The 15,816-nt window shown below is 37.8% G+C and overlaps 1 protein-coding gene across 7 annotated transcripts in view; it reads left to right on the plus strand.

The window, feature by feature from the left end:
- NAV3 (neuron navigator 3) overlaps nt 1-15,816 on the plus strand; it is an 893,819-nt gene that overhangs the window by 692,324 nt on the left and 185,679 nt on the right. For all 7 annotated transcript variants that reach the window (XM_059886494.1, XM_059886491.1, XM_059886495.1 and 4 more), the window contains one exon: nt 9,310-9,425. In XM_059886494.1, the coding sequence (XP_059742477.1) occupies nt 9,310-9,425 (116 nt within the window). The remainder of the gene's footprint in view (nt 1-9,309; nt 9,426-15,816) is intronic.

Genomic DNA, 15,816 nt, shown 5'->3' on the forward strand with positions numbered 1-15,816 from the left:
TCAAGAACTTAAAAAAAATAATTGTTCCCATGGAAATGTATGCAACAAATAATGTAGAAGAGTTTTCCTGACTCTTGTGTGAGGGTGGAGTCAATGTATGCATTAAAGAAAAGGTGAAAAAACAGATAAGACTTAAAAGATGAGTTAGAATTTGTCAGGTGGAAGGAAGAATGTTATGGCATCATCCAAACTTGACATTTTTACATCAAAGCATGATGGAAAAAATAACGGGCAAATTGCTAAGTAATATGCAAATGCTAGTAACCAAAACTGCTAGAAACTAGAGGTTAGAATTCATGATTACTTCATTGGGAAACTAGGAAGAAAATTTAGAATGAATCCATACTTCATTTTTCTCTTTCAATCATTCCCTCCCAACACGTCTTATTTTCAGCTAGTCCTATTGTCTCATTCTCTAAAACATCCCTTAGTTGTACATTTCTTTCTATTTCCACCCTCCTTTCCTTGGTCCAAGACATGGTACCACCAATTTTCATCTAGTTTCCAGTGAGTCTTCTAGCATCTCCTGTTGGCTCTTTACAGTAACATCGTTCGCACAACAGGGACTCTAATCTTCTAAAAGAATACATTTTATGTCATTTAAACTCATAAAACCGTCTGTTGGCTTTCCATTACATGTAGTAAAACCCAAGCTTCTTACCAAGCCCTACAAGTTCCTGCACAATCTGGCCTCTATCTCGCCTCTATCTAGCCCTTAAACCACAGTCCCTGCATCCCTGCATTCCTTCTGTTCTCAGCAAACTCACTTGTCCTACTTTGGGGACTTTGTCATAGACATTCTCTCTGTATGTAAGGACTTTCTCCTGGATCAGAGCAGGTTCCTTTTCATCAGAGCTCTACTTACATGATGCTTATTGACACAGTCTATCTTCAGCTATCTAATCCGAAGGAATACTCACAAGGCCTCTTGCCAGAATTGTATGCTATATTGTCCTCTTGTGTTTTGTTTATAGTTTATCACCATCCACTGTTTTTTTGTTTGTTTACTTATTAACAAGTGTGAATTCAGCCACCTCCAACTATAACATACACTCATTGAAAAATAAGTCTTGTCTATTTTTATTTGATAGCATAATTGCCCAGGACAAGCCTCCCACAATAGGAACCAAATAAAAATTGAGTGAAATACCATCATCATGGCTTAGACTCACCCACTATAGAAGAATAGAAACACTGCCAAAAATGTACAATGGAATAAGAAAAAGTCAGAAGTCTTTTATTCCTATAAATGGTAAAGTTTAGTTGAAATATAAACAACTTTAAAATGTTTACAAAATGAAACCGTATCTACTCTTCAGGACATTCGTTCATGTATCTCCCCCACTTCTGACTCCCTGCTAAATAGCTTTACTTTATAAGGCATCAGGGTCAGAGTGAAACATCACACATCCCATATGTTATTTTCTTTCTGTGGTCCACAGTGTAGTAGAAGAGAGACTGACTCAAACATAACCACAAAATGAAGCAGGAAATGTTATAAAAAAAAAAAAAAAACACAAAAAACAGTAGTGAACCAGATTTGGCAACTGAGATTTTGAAAAATGGAAAATTACCACTTGTTGTTGGAATCAGAAAGTAGCACTTAAGCTGGATTCTGAAAGAGAAGTGAGAGTTGGACATTTAGAGATGAGAGGGACAGAAAAGGAAATGTAAGACTAAAGGAGCCAAATATACAGCATCAACACAAGATATGTAGGTTGTTGGCAAGATCAGTTTTCCTAGAAAACAAAGATTGATTGTAGCCTGATTGTAGTAGAAACTCTTGAATGTCAAAAACTGTAGACTTTGTGTGAGTGTGTAGTCTAGCACTTGAGTGCATGGGTGGGCGGCACAATCTTAAAATGTACTTTGTCTTCTTGTATAAGTAAATTGTTAGTGGGAGAGGTCAGGGAGGATATACCAGGCTCAGTGGCTGGATGAAGGAGACATTTACTGACTTTCAGAGTCAGCTTTGTTAAACTTGAATTAGAGGTACTGATTATAAGAGGAGAAGAAAGATAAAGAGTAAGAACATACTTAAGAAAAGCTTACTTTTCCATGTTCCTCTTCTTTCTTGGTGTCTACCCTCTATGTTACAGTCTTCAAACTTGTTTCCCTTGCCTGGAGTTCAAAACTTGTTACCGTAGCTCCTTGGGATCTTCAGAATTGTCTCCCCTCTCTCCATGTGCCTTTTTTTCTTCTATTTCTTTTACTTTCATTACTTCACAGCTATACGTTTTGTGCTTGTAAAGATACATGAATAGTGAAGTTAGTCAAGGAGGCATGAAAGACCTGTACATTTTCTCTAAACCTCAGTATTTTTAACAGCACCCAATAAATTTCAAAATAGCTATTAACCGGATTCATAACTTATGAGTTTGAGGAGGTCTATGTGCTCTTTGTTATTTTCTGACCATTTGTGGTAAATGTCAAGAAAAGAGTGTTTTGGACATAGAGCAAACATCTGAAGGCAAAGAGAGAGAATCGGGGGGAAACATTTCACAAAGGAAAAAAAAAATGAACTCAACCTTTAGATAAGGCAAAACATTGTTAAACTGAGAGAAAAATCAATGTGCTTCTTAAACCCATTGATTAACTATTAAATATAAGCAGAAACCTTTATACATACTTGGTTTATAAAATCATGTTAAGAAGGTCTGAATTTAGAGGTTTCCTTTTGTTTGATATAATGTGTCTTGAACAACAACATTAGGGGTTTGGGGGAAAGATTTAGGTTGTAACAAGATTTTGGAGATCTCAGATTTGCCTAGAAAGTGACACAGAAAATTGGCACCTGAATATACAATGTTCTGAAAGGCAAAGAATGCAAAACCTTCGTTTTGAAAATGCTTACTCATATGGTTTTAAGTTTAACTTGTTTGTTGAACCAGCATATTGAGTAGGAGGTTGTGAGTTTACAAAAATTGAAATGTGAAGCATTTAACCATCTTGCAGATAAAACTTTTGTGAGCCCTGCAGCTATTATTACAGATTACGCTGCACTTGTGGTTTTATGGGAACTGGGCATAATTGGTCATCAGCACAAACTAAAGCTTATTGAAAGCTTGCCATGCAAACTTGGCTCTGCTAAATTTGATATATATATATATCTGCATAGGGTAGAGGGTAGCAGTTTAACCTCCCTCACACAGCAGTATTTTAAGCAGGAAAACAGAGCCGATGCTAGAAGAGGGTCTGTTGTGTGGAAGATGGCTATGAGTTGGCATTTCTTCAGAGAGAAGCTTGGTAAACTGCCCTTTCTATATTTATCTTACAAGCTTCAGTGCCAGATTGCCCAACCAAACCACTACTGTTTCTTTTTCCTATATTTCATCTTTTCTTGGAAAAGTTTTTTTTTTTTTTTTTACTTCATAGCATGTAAGGTCTTATTTCCCCCACCAGGGATTGAACTGGAGCCACTTTCATTTGGAGCACAAAGTCTCAACCCCTGGACTACCAGGGAAGTCCTTGAAGGCAAGCATTTTATAGACTATTTCATAGTGTGGGGTTGTTTGATAGTTTCTCATGATTAGACCCACAAATATACTTTTTGTCTAGAATGTCACAGAAATGATGCTGGATTTTTTTTTTCTGTTTCCTTCCTTTCAGGTATCAATAATACTAATATTTCTCATTTTCAGTTCAGTTCAGTTCAGTCGCTCAGTCGTGTCTGACTCTTTTTAGTGATGTTGAATTTGATCACTTGTTTGAGATATTGTTTGCTAGTTTTCTACTCTATAGTTATTTTGCCCCATTTCTATTTCACAGATATTTTTATGGGAAGATATTTGGAGACTCTATAAAAATTCTATTCCTTGATCCACTTTCACCCATAGGATTTTAGCATGCATTGAGATTTCTTGCCTAAATTAATCATTTACTCCAATTGATGTCATGTGATTTCTAATTCCATCTGTATGTATGTCTAGCCATTCAACTTTTAGAAAATGATATCCCTTCTTATTTTTCTCCTCTTTCCCCTCTTCTTTTTCCTTCTCCTATACTCTATCCCTCTCCCTCACTTTAAATTTTATGGACTGGTGGACTCTTCTTGCCTTCAATGGATTATAATCTGTTGATAATGACTCTTTATTGTGTTTTTTAATTTTTCTCAAATCAGGCTACTGGGATGCACTTCACACTGACTTCCGCTCACTCCATTTTTCTTTCATAACTTTGCTTCATTTTGGCTCAAGCTGATTCAGACTCATCATGTACTCTCACTGCCTTAACTTGAGCTTTTACCTATGGTGGCTTGAGTTCTTTTGTGAAGGATAATATTTAGGAGCCTGATCTCACTGCTCCTAGGTTTCCTAAATGGTGAAATAAATAGGTGTATACTTAACACACATATGCATTTATCTCAATATCAGTGAGGAATCTGTTAGAGGATTCACAATGCCTCCAACTCCAAATCAGCATGCAGTTTTGTCTTGCTTTCTCCTTCCCATGCTTGCACCTTCTTTTGTTACCTGAGAAACCTGGCTCCCGCTGTCCTCAGTATACTTCTTATTTGCTCAGCACCCTCCTGCAACATACAGTTCTAACAAATGTCCCATCCACCCTGGCCTGCTCTTCATCCTGACAGATTGCTGGTCTTCGCCCGGCTGTCACCCAACTGCTGCCCACCAATAAGGAAATAACTGCTTTTAGAAAGATCCTTGATTTTTCTTTCTTTTATATTGAATTTATAAAGCAGGAACTGTAGGACCATTTATTAATGTTGCTGATTCAAACCAATTTTGCTTGTGTCCACATTTGTAACTGGTATATCCATATAAAGATGAGTTCATATGGATAGATTTTTTTATATATATAAACCAATGTGCAACACCTCTATTTGTGAAATTGAACATCTGAACACTGATAGTATCTAGATGTATTGCTGAATTCCTTTAGATGGCATGCGTAATAGCTTCCTTTTCTTCAAAGTAAAAATTTTAAGTAGTAAAGAGTAAAATTAAGGTTAGACCATTAAGTACTGTTACATTATTAACTCTTAGTTAATAACTTAGTGGCTAAGCTATCTGTTATCTGGGGAGACATCACATACATTAACATGGTCAGTGTCTAGAGACACTTGGATGGAGTTAAATTGTAGGGTAGTGGTTCATAGAACAATATTTATAAGATGCCAGGTTTAAATACAGTTTAAGTATCTACCAGGGCAAACTGTTACACCTCTAAAACCCTTAATTTATCCACAGCACCTACATTACCAGTGTTCTGGCTACTCTAACAAGAATACTGTAGTCTGGGTGGCTGAAACAACTAACATTTATTTCTCATAGTTCTGGAGGCTGGGAAGTCTAAGGTCAGAGTGCCAGCAGATTCGGAATCTGGTGAGAGCCTGGTTCCTGGTTTTTGATGACCATCTTCTCATTCTGTCCTCATGTGGTAGAAGGGGTGAGGGACCTCTCCAAGTTCTCTTTTATAATGACACTGATCCCATACAGAAGGGCTCCATCCTCATGATCCTATCACCTCCCAAAGGCTCTACTTCCTAGTATCATCACATTGGTTTCAGCACATGAATTTTGGAAGCAACCAGACACTGAGAAAAGAGTGACAGTATTGTTGTGGAGTTTGATATGCCCTGGATAAAACACTAGGCATAGCGCTTGGCACACAGTGAGTGCACTTAAACGGGAAGTGAATTTTATGTTAATCATTGCTGAAATCTACTTTTACCTACTAAGACTTAGTAACAGATGCTAGCACTAACATATTAATATTAGAACTCTAAATAAATTAAATGGTGTCTTCGTCGTGCCCTATCTTACAGTTTCAATGTTGACCATGTTGTAAATGCACAGATGGTCTGCACAAGATAATGTCTTCTGAATAGTTTGAAGGAACCTCATGATACTCATTTTTTTCCCTTTTCCCAGTCAATATGAGGAGAGTTCAATATCAATTTACATAGAAGCAGTGAATGATGCCAATGTGACTGTACCTTTTGATTAGAGAACGCTATTGATTCTTAAGTCTTCGTGAGTTATTTTATGAATCATCCCTGGAGCCTTTTATTTTACTGGAATGAAGCATGCACAAAAATAGAGGACATGCTGAGAGAATTCAGAGTTTAAACTAAACTTATTTGATCATTTGTATAAAAGTTAAATCTTTACCAGTTAACATTGATTGTCCCTCTAGAGACTAGAGTAAAAATCTGACCCCACTTTAACAAATAATGAGGTGCAAATCATGGAGAAATGGATGGCTTGTAACATATGTAGAGCAGAAGGTCTGGAACCATATACATGTGAATACAAACCAAAAAGGATTTCTTGGGGTCTTTTATAATTATTTGAAGTTTAACTTATCTATGTTCCTTCCCTTAATCAATCTGTTACTCTACCATTGTTATTGTAGGTAGCTCAGATGGGGAATAGAGTGACACATACACCAAAGAATGTGAAAATATGGTATAAATAAAAGTATCTCTTGTGACCTAAATTAAAAACAACAAATGGGGGGAAAAAAAAGTTAAAGAGCAAATCAGCCAGAAATATTCACTGTCACATTAAAAAATAAAATAAAACAAAGGTTTCTAAGACTGAAGTTGGAATATTTTTATCTAAGGGTGGGGACTTAGCCAATGGAATTAATACCAGGTTTCATATACTGAGGAAGATAGCCATACACTGAGAAGTACTTTTTAAGTTGTGTTTATTTGCAGCAAGGAAAAACTCTACTCCCAAAATACATTCTATTTTGTATATTTTGTATATTCTTTTGCTCTGTAGAGAGTTTCCTAGCGGGAGATGCTCTGCATCTTTATAACTAACATGGCTACAAGTATTCTGATTCCTGAGATAGCTCAGGTTTTGTCCTAGGAAGACCCAGTTGGCATTGGGCATTAGACAGCCATCTTAGAGAACTGCTCTCCGTGACTCAGCGTCTCTGACCTGTGTGACTGTAGACTACCCTGGCTCCCAGCCAGTTCTCCTAACTGCCCATTCCTCCCAGAGACTCCTTGGCAGGCAGCCAGTATGCTCTCCCAGGGTCTCCTATTTCACTATATACTATCAATTTAAAATTCTTCTGCAAGTAATAACAATCCTTAGAAAATGTCAGAGGAATATTTCCCCCCACATTCATAGACACCAGGCTAAAGAATAGGCCAAGGAGGTGCAATGGCTCACAAGTAAAGAGCCCAAGTGAAGGAATAGATGAAAATGAACTTTGGAAGCAAATGGGCATGGGCAATAGACAGGGGAACTAGGAGACCCTGGGGGCCACAGAAGAAAGTAAGTAGCACAGAGAGCCAGATACACTCCCCACATTTTAACATTGGCCAGAGTCCCACAAGCCTCAAGAGAATGCTTTTCCAGACCTTTAGTAATTATAGCTCTTGAGCGCACAGTTATTTTGTGAAGAACATATTTGTCTACTTTTGCACAGAAGCAAATTGAGGTTCAGAGGAACTAAGTAACTTAGCAAGGTCGCATGAGTTAATAACTGCTCAGAGAGCCTAGTGTCCAACCAGACCCAAAGCATGCATCATTATCCCATGCTTCCTTCCATATATTTTACCCACCAAGAACACTATGTTTATAATCACTACTGATAAGGTTTACTCATTCATATATATGCTAGACGTGGGGCTAGGCATTGGAGTATAATGGTAGCTCAAATACGGAGAATGGACTCTACTTTGGAGATGAACATTTATCAAATAATTGCACAAATGTCACATTGTGAGAGTATGAAGTGCTGTCAAAATAGGAGAGAAATAAGTATTTGTAATTTGGGACTTGATGTGAAAATTAGGAATGTCTGCTAGAAATCATTGGAGGTCAAGGCGCAGCTTTCTATGAACTCTTACATGCCTCTATCTTTCTTTTATTATATCAATTCCTATATACATACACACAGCATTTAATTTTCCATGATTTATTAAGATCCTAATGAATTTTTCAGACTTTCTAGACATATCTTATAAATAAAAAAAAAATTTCTAACATCGGTGACTACACTTTATTTTCTCTTAAACAAAATCAGGATTTAACATAAAAGTGAGATATTAAGTGAAAATTTATTAAAGATATACTGATTTTTCTTTCACATATAAATATTCTTTTTAGATTTTTTTAAAAGTAAGAAATATTTAGTGATTACTTTCCATGGTCCAAACCCTGTAGGAATGGGACCCCAAACCAATGAGGTAACTATGAAGAACAAAGTCCAGGGTGCAGTGCTGTATTGCTTGTCTCCTTCTTTCTCTTGTACTTCATGGTGAGGACTTTCTAAATATGTGGTATTCTTGACCAAATATTTGTAGATTTTGAAACTGCATAAGGAGAGAGATGGAGAAGGCAATGGCACCCCACTCCAGTACTCTTGCCTGGAAAATCCATGGACAGAGGAGCCTGGTGGGCTGAAGTCCATGGGTTGCTAAGAGTCGGACACGACTGAGCGACTTCACTTTCACTTTTCACTTTCATGCATTGGAGAAGGAAATGGCAACCCACTCCAGTGTTCTTGCCTGGAAAATCCCAGGGACGGGGGGGCCTGGTAGGAGGCCGTCTATGGGGTCTCACAGAGTCGGACACGACTGAAGCAACTTAGCAACAGCAGCAACTAGGAGAGAGCCTCTTAAAACATTGCATGAAGACTGGACTATCAAAACATGTGAGGTCCCTCTGTGGAGAGCTTTTTATTTAATTAGACCCAATCTTTACATATTAATCACACACAAATACATATCCATGTATATATATAGACAAATATAAAACAATATAAAAAGGGTATTTTCAGAATGAGAATTTCTTTTTGATTGACTTTTTTTCTGAAATGAAAACATCATAGTGGCATTTATAGCCCATAGCAAAGTCAGTATTTATTTTATATATACTTTGTATTTTAGGATATATTTTATAGAATTTGCAGGGAAAGAATATTTGAGTTATTTTCAATGCTTTTATTATTCTCAGAAGAACACAATTTAGCCAGACTTTATCTAAAACAGCAAAAAGAAAAAAAAGAATCTTTTCAAACCTTTTGTCAAAAAAGAATACACTGGTAATTACAAGCTTTCAAACTTAGAAAAGTCTAAGAAATCTGATTTAACATCTCATTACAACTTGGGTTGTATGTGAAAAATAAGGAAATCTGATTTAATATCTCACTACAACCAGTGTGTCTCAGTTTTATGTGAAAAATAAAGAAATTTCTCAGACATAAAGAAATGCTCATTCACCTTAATAGAAAACTTTTAATACATTGATTTCTTCCTGTGTTAGAGAACTTTGATGAGTCACTGATGACAGCAATCTGCATTTCTGTCTTCTTGGTTAATTTCAGAGCTCATCCAGAAAATGAAGGGACTTCTTTACCATCTGCCGACTCCTGCACCAGCCCTACCAAGATGGATTTATCATACAGTAAGACAGCTAAGCAGTGCCTAGAGGAGATATCTGGTAAGTGACCTGATTGATGCATAGGTCAAACTCAGAATTCTTGTAATCTCTCTACATAAGTCTTTTTTATTAAGTCATGTTTGTGCTATACTGTTTTCCCTTAGGCATATATGGACTGTGTACATTTCATGCTTCAGAGATGTTTAGGTATTTGACTGTTCTGCTTAGAATCATCTCTTTGTTGTTCTGTAAAGAATTCTATAAAGAAGGGTAGTGCTCTCAGAGGCTGAGATTTTAAGTAATTGTTGCCCTCAGTCAAGTTGAATACTCTCAGAGATAATCTGGAGAAACTTCTGTTGTTAATAAGGCAGTCCTTGGATGTATTTGCAGATTTAAAAAATATTAATGATCAGGTGGTGCCGAGGTCCAGCCCCGGCTGATCCAGGGAGCTCAAAGCGGGGACGGCGTCGGCAAGGATCAGGATACAATAGCTTCAATTAGATATTAATTAGAGATGTAAAGAGTAATAGAATGAGGATAGCTCAGTAGGAAAATTCAGTGGAGAAAAGAGGCTGAGTAGCTTGGTTTACGCGGGAGACTAATAAAACTTCAAGACAAGAAGTTTGCATCACTTATGTAGGCCGCAGGCATCCTTCCATTCTCCCAAAGGAGAGGAGACACTGAGGCCTCCCCGGTCAGATCTTAGAAGCCCAGGCAAAATTAGTAAGCTTGGTGGGTTCTGTGCTCCAGATGGAGACTCAGCCAGAGTTTGAGAGAGAGCGACGTGGGGAGACCAGTATTTCGAGAAACTGATCCCCATTCTTTATTTTCCATGGTCTACTTTTATACACTGAGATGTTATGCAAAAGTCACGTGGGGTCAGCAGTCCTGACTTTTATCAAAGTCAGGTGCTTCATACAAATATACAGTATACAGAGGTCTTAGGGGTGTTACATCATCTTCTGGCCAGGGGGTCTGCTGACAATTTATGGCCCTTTCCTTGTGACAGCAGTCAGTCAACCAGGACACTTATTTCTCCAGGGTTGATTATTCTTAAAAAAGACTCCATCTTCCAAAGGTATCAGATAAAATTACATTCCTATAGGGTGAGGATGTGGTGGGTTTTAGTTAAGGAAAGAATTTACTTAGCCTAAGGTCTAACGTGATTAATATCAAAGGTTAATACTTATTTCTTCCATATATTCATTAATGTGTGTAAGGGCAGGGGATGTGGAGACTTAGCAACAAACATTGGCTCAACAAATGAAAAACCCGTCACCAAAACAATTTCTAGTCAGCCCACTATACTTATACTAATGGTTTTCTAACTTTTCTAAGGAACCTGTTTTTAGAAGGTTTAAAGCATCTTGTGCCTCTCATGGTTGGGAGGCTGTGAGCAATCACATGTGGCCAGACAAGCCTGTCAGGCAGGCTAGAGAACCTTCAGAGGAGTTTGTAGGTTAAAACACTCTTGTCACGCCCAGGAGTTTTTATTAACTGGAGCTCTAAGTTAACTCCTTCTCCAAAAGAGGTGGTGGGGGGCAGCCCCCCATAAAGGCAGAGGTGTAGGTGAGAGCACAAAGTAGTAAAGTAGGCAGTCTCTGGTTATGGGGGTAGATGCTCGAGAATTTCCAGGGGGACTCCTGAGGCTCGATCCCGCCTTTGTGTATGTCGAGCCTCCTTCCTCATGACCTTTGCCACGGGTGGAGGTCCTCCCGCTGGCTCCCCGCAAGGTGGGAATGTTAAATTTTCATGGTCAATCCAACCCTACTTTATCTTCAATTCTGTATTATTTTGTATATTTCTGCAGAGTGGCTCTAAATGTGTGTTCTGTGAAAAATCTAATTATGGAAATTTTTTTCATTTTATATAAATAATGTAAAAAAAAAAAAGCCATATACAAATTCCAGACCCAATTTGTCAGATTCTCAGCATTAGTGCATTGTTTTTCCTAGGATCTGGATAAGCCTAGGCACATAGCGAAGCCTTTTGGTATAATTGTATTATATACAGCTCAATATTCACAAGGAGCTAAGTAGGCTCTTAACACAATACAATGCTCCTAAGGAGAAAATGTCCCTGATTCTGGGGAAGATTGAGGGCAGAAGGAGAAGGCAGAAATCAGAGGATGAGATCACTGAATGGCATCACTGATGATGGCATCACTGATGTGATGAACATGAACTTGGGCAAACTCCAGGAGATGGTGAGGGACAGGGAAGCTTGGCATGCTGCAGTCCATGGGGTCACAAAGAGTCGGACATGACTGGGCGACTGAACAACAACAAGGGGGAAGAGGCTTGAAGAACATTTTATCTGTTTCCAAGTATAAGAATGCATAGACATAGAGGTATATTTGTTAGTTCAATAAATCTCTGGCTCAGCCCTTGTCTAAGTAAAAACCTAAAAGGACTATATTTTATTTTTTTAATTACCACAGTACTCCAAGGACTCAAAATACTGCTCTGAAGCTCATGAGCCTAACCATATCACAAATTTGGAAGTTAAGAAACTTCCTCACTTCATCAGACTTTAAACACTTCAGCAAGCATTAGCCATTACTGCAGTATCCACCCATGGATACTGACAACAATGACAGCACAGCATCCCAAGGGTTCCTTTTGGAAATAATATCCATGGTATTCGGCTTTAGAGTTTTCAAGTGGGAATTAAAATGGGTCAGTGCAGGGTAAGGGCTGAAATGGTAATGCCAAGGCATAGCTATGGGGATGTTATGGGGGGAATTGCTTGAACAATTTGTAGATTTTTTTCAATCACTAGGAGAAGGTGTTGGTTTCCCATAGTTTCAGATAACCCCCATGGTGATTGATGATATGTATCTGTATTGTGACTATATATTATTTAAACATAGTGTGGTATGGAGATGTATATGTTTTACATGTTTCTTTATTCATGAATGCCTTCAAATAGTATCAGTATGCCTACAAATTACAAGAACTCAAATCTGTAGCAGAAAATGAATTTATTACACTTTGACTTCAGATTTTTATGTGAATTTTACAAAGAAACTTGTTTTTCTGAAATTAGTATATCATTTAGTATCTCTGAAGCAATAGCATGTTTGATTCTTTCTTCAGTTTCTTTATTCTTTTGACCATTTGATCATTTTTTCATACTTCCAGCTAATGTTTCTACTTATGTAAGTCAAATCATTATGTTTTACGCCTTAAACTTATACAGTACTATATGCCAATTGTATCTCAGTAAAACTGGAATTTTTAAAAAAAATTTCCATTTAATGTTCTGGTTTTAATGAAATATTTGAAAGTGAAATATAAACTAGACTTTAACATTATACAATAGCCTGATGGATTTATTAGAAGGTATAATATTAGTTTTTATAATAATTATTGTTGTATAATCATAGATTTGAGTCTATAATTTAGATAGGAATATAATAAAAGAAAGAAAATGGCAAATAAGTGCCTAAATGAGGCTGATTTGATTGTGTCATTCTTATGATCGTGTGTTTAAAGTGAGTCTGTGGTGGAATATTGGAAATTTCTGTCAATGCAAACTGGAGATTTCATGAAGGAAAGACATTCCCTTGTATTCAGTAAGCTATCATTGGAGTGCCATAATTGGAGAAATCCAGGTGAGAGAATACTGGTAGAGCAGTGATGAGAGGATGATAGTCATAGGGAAGTAGACCAGTGAGATGGCAAACCCTGGTGTTTCTTCTGATGATCTTGTCTTCTTATCCCTCCTTGAGCTACTTACTCTCCTGTTCATACCCTAGATCTGGGCATCATCAGAATCTGCACCTTCACTATAATCCCACTAGCATGCAGCCCACTCTTGCTCATGACAACCTCCTTTCTTTTCAGTGCGCTCCCTTTCATTCTCTGACAACACTACTGATTCTAAGATGTCTAAATTGCTGATCCCACTACCTTTTACTTACCCTCATCAAACTCTACATGTCCTTCCTTCCTTAATCAGATGAATTCCGATAGTGACAGAATATGATTTTACTTTTGCAAGTACTCTTTACTCACTTACCCCTCTCTTACTTCATTGTACTCATTGGATGAAACCATAGACCTCAGTTCAGTTCAGTTCAGTCGCTCAGTCACGTCCGACTCTCTGCGACCCCATGAATCCCAGCACGCCAGGCCTCCCTGTCCATCACCAACTCCCGGAGTTCACTGAGACTCACGTCCATCGAGTCAGTGATGCCATCCAGCCATCTCATCCTCTGCTGTCCCCTTCTCCTCCTGCCCCCAATCCCTCCCAGCATCAGAGTCTTTTCCAATGAGTCAACTCTTCACATGAGGTGGTCAAAGTACTGGAGTTTCAGCTTCAGCATCATTCCTTCCAAAGAAATCCCAGGGCTGATCTCCTTCAGAATGGACTGGTTGGATCTCCTTGCAGTCCTAGGGACTCTCAAGAGTCTTCTCCAACACCACAGTTCAAAGGCATCAATTCTTCGGTGTTCAGTCTTCTTCGCAGTCCAACTCTCACATCCATACATGACCACAGGAAAAACCATAGCCTTGACTAGACGGACCTTTGTTGGCAAAGTAATGTCTCTGCTTTTGAATATGCTATCTAGGTTGGTCATAACTTTCCTCCCAAGGAATAAGCATCTTTTAATTTCATGGCTGCAGTCACCATCTGCAGTGGTTTTGGAGCCCAAAAAATAAAGTCTGACACTGTTTCCACTGTTTCCCCATCTATTTCCCATGAAGTGATAGGACCAGATGCCATGATCTTCGTTTTCTGAATGTTGAGCTTTAAGCCAACTTTTTCACTCTCCTCTTTCACTTTCATCAAGAGGCTTTTGAGTTCCTCTTCACTTTCTGCCATAAGGGTGGTGTCATCTGCATATCTGAGGTTATTGATATTTCTCCCGGCAATCTTGATTCCAGCTTGTGTTTCTTCCAGTCCAGCATTTCTCATGATGTACTCTGCATATAAGTTAAATAAGCAGGGTGACAATATACAGCCTTGACGTACTCCTTTTCCTATTTGGAACCAGTCTGTTGTTCCATGTCCAGTTCAAACTTGCTTCCTGACCTAGTGACATTCAAATCTCCACCTAGTCTATACCAGCAATGAATGAACCTGGAGAAAAACACATGACATGTTGATGTGATTGGCTTTACATTCATGACCACCAACCTCAACTGAGTAATTAATGCTGCCTGGCAATCATTCTATATTTCTCTGGTGCATTTACTCTTTTTTGTCATCTAAGAACAATCTCAAGGTTTTGGATGACAATTTTATACCTTTTCTCTGCTTCTCAAATCTCTAATACCACTTAAGCAGAGAAAAAAAAATTCACAAACCCCTGCCACCATACCTACCCATGCCCAGCATTTATACTTATTTGTTGTTGTCCAGTTGCTAAGTCGTGTTCAACTCTTTGTGACCCCATGGACTGCAGCACGCCAGGCATCCCTGTTTTATCTCCCAGAGCTTGCTCAAACTCATGTCCATTGAGTCAGTGATGCCATCCAACTATCTAATCCTCTGTTGTCTCTTTCTCCTCCTGCCTTCAATATTTCCCAGCATCAGGGTCTTTTCCAATGGTCAGCTTGTATATCTGTTTACTCCACTTTTACTTGAATTAGTTTCTTTTCTACCTCTTTAATATCTCCCTCTATACCAAATCACTCTATAGCCCACAGGATGCTGCTCTCTCTCCAATCATAATAAAAAAAACAACTTTTCTCGATCCTTTCCACCACTTTCTTTCTCTTTCTGATTTCTCTTATTGCTACAGAAACCACAAAGTACACAAACACTGGATTTTATTGCTAAGCCATACCTTAGACTGGCCCGTAGAAAATTTCTTTAAAGACAGTGTGAGATATGAGAAGGTAAATGTTCTAGGAAGTAGAAAAAAATAATTCTGGCTTTTGCACTGCTATTATTTAGCAGTTTGAACTGTTTCTTGGTTCCCTTTTTTTTATGAGGTGACTATAATTATGCTTAATAAACTCACAGGATTGTTGTGAGATATGGTTTATATTCCATAATCATCACTGGTACTTTATAAATGCCAAGCATGCCAAAGACTAGGAAAACAAACACGACTAAGACATGAGTTCTCCTATAGAGGAATAAGAGACAAAGTTTAACACCATGAATAATTGAATTACTAGACTTATGGGAACAACTAACTTTGCTGTAAAGATTTATTTAGGGCTTAAAAGAAGATCACATGTGTACAGTAGAATTCTAATGGATAAAGAAATCAGTATATAATATTCCAGGAAAAAGCAACTTCAATGAAAAAAAATTTGAAAAAAAATTACTTACCTTACTATGTTCATCTATTTATTGTTGTAAAACTGAGCACATTTGGGATTTTCTTAACCCACAGTTTCAATGCTCATGTTATTGTTGAACCTTTACCACTAAATGTTGCTATGGGGACCTCATACATGTAAATAATATAGAACTCCTCTGATGCAGTTAG

The sequence above is a fragment of the Bos taurus genome, chromosome 5 (assembly GCF_002263795.3).
Source record: "Bos taurus isolate L1 Dominette 01449 registration number 42190680 breed Hereford chromosome 5, ARS-UCD2.0, whole genome shotgun sequence".
In the NCBI taxonomy this organism is placed as follows: Eukaryota; Metazoa; Chordata; class Mammalia; order Artiodactyla; family Bovidae; genus Bos; species Bos taurus.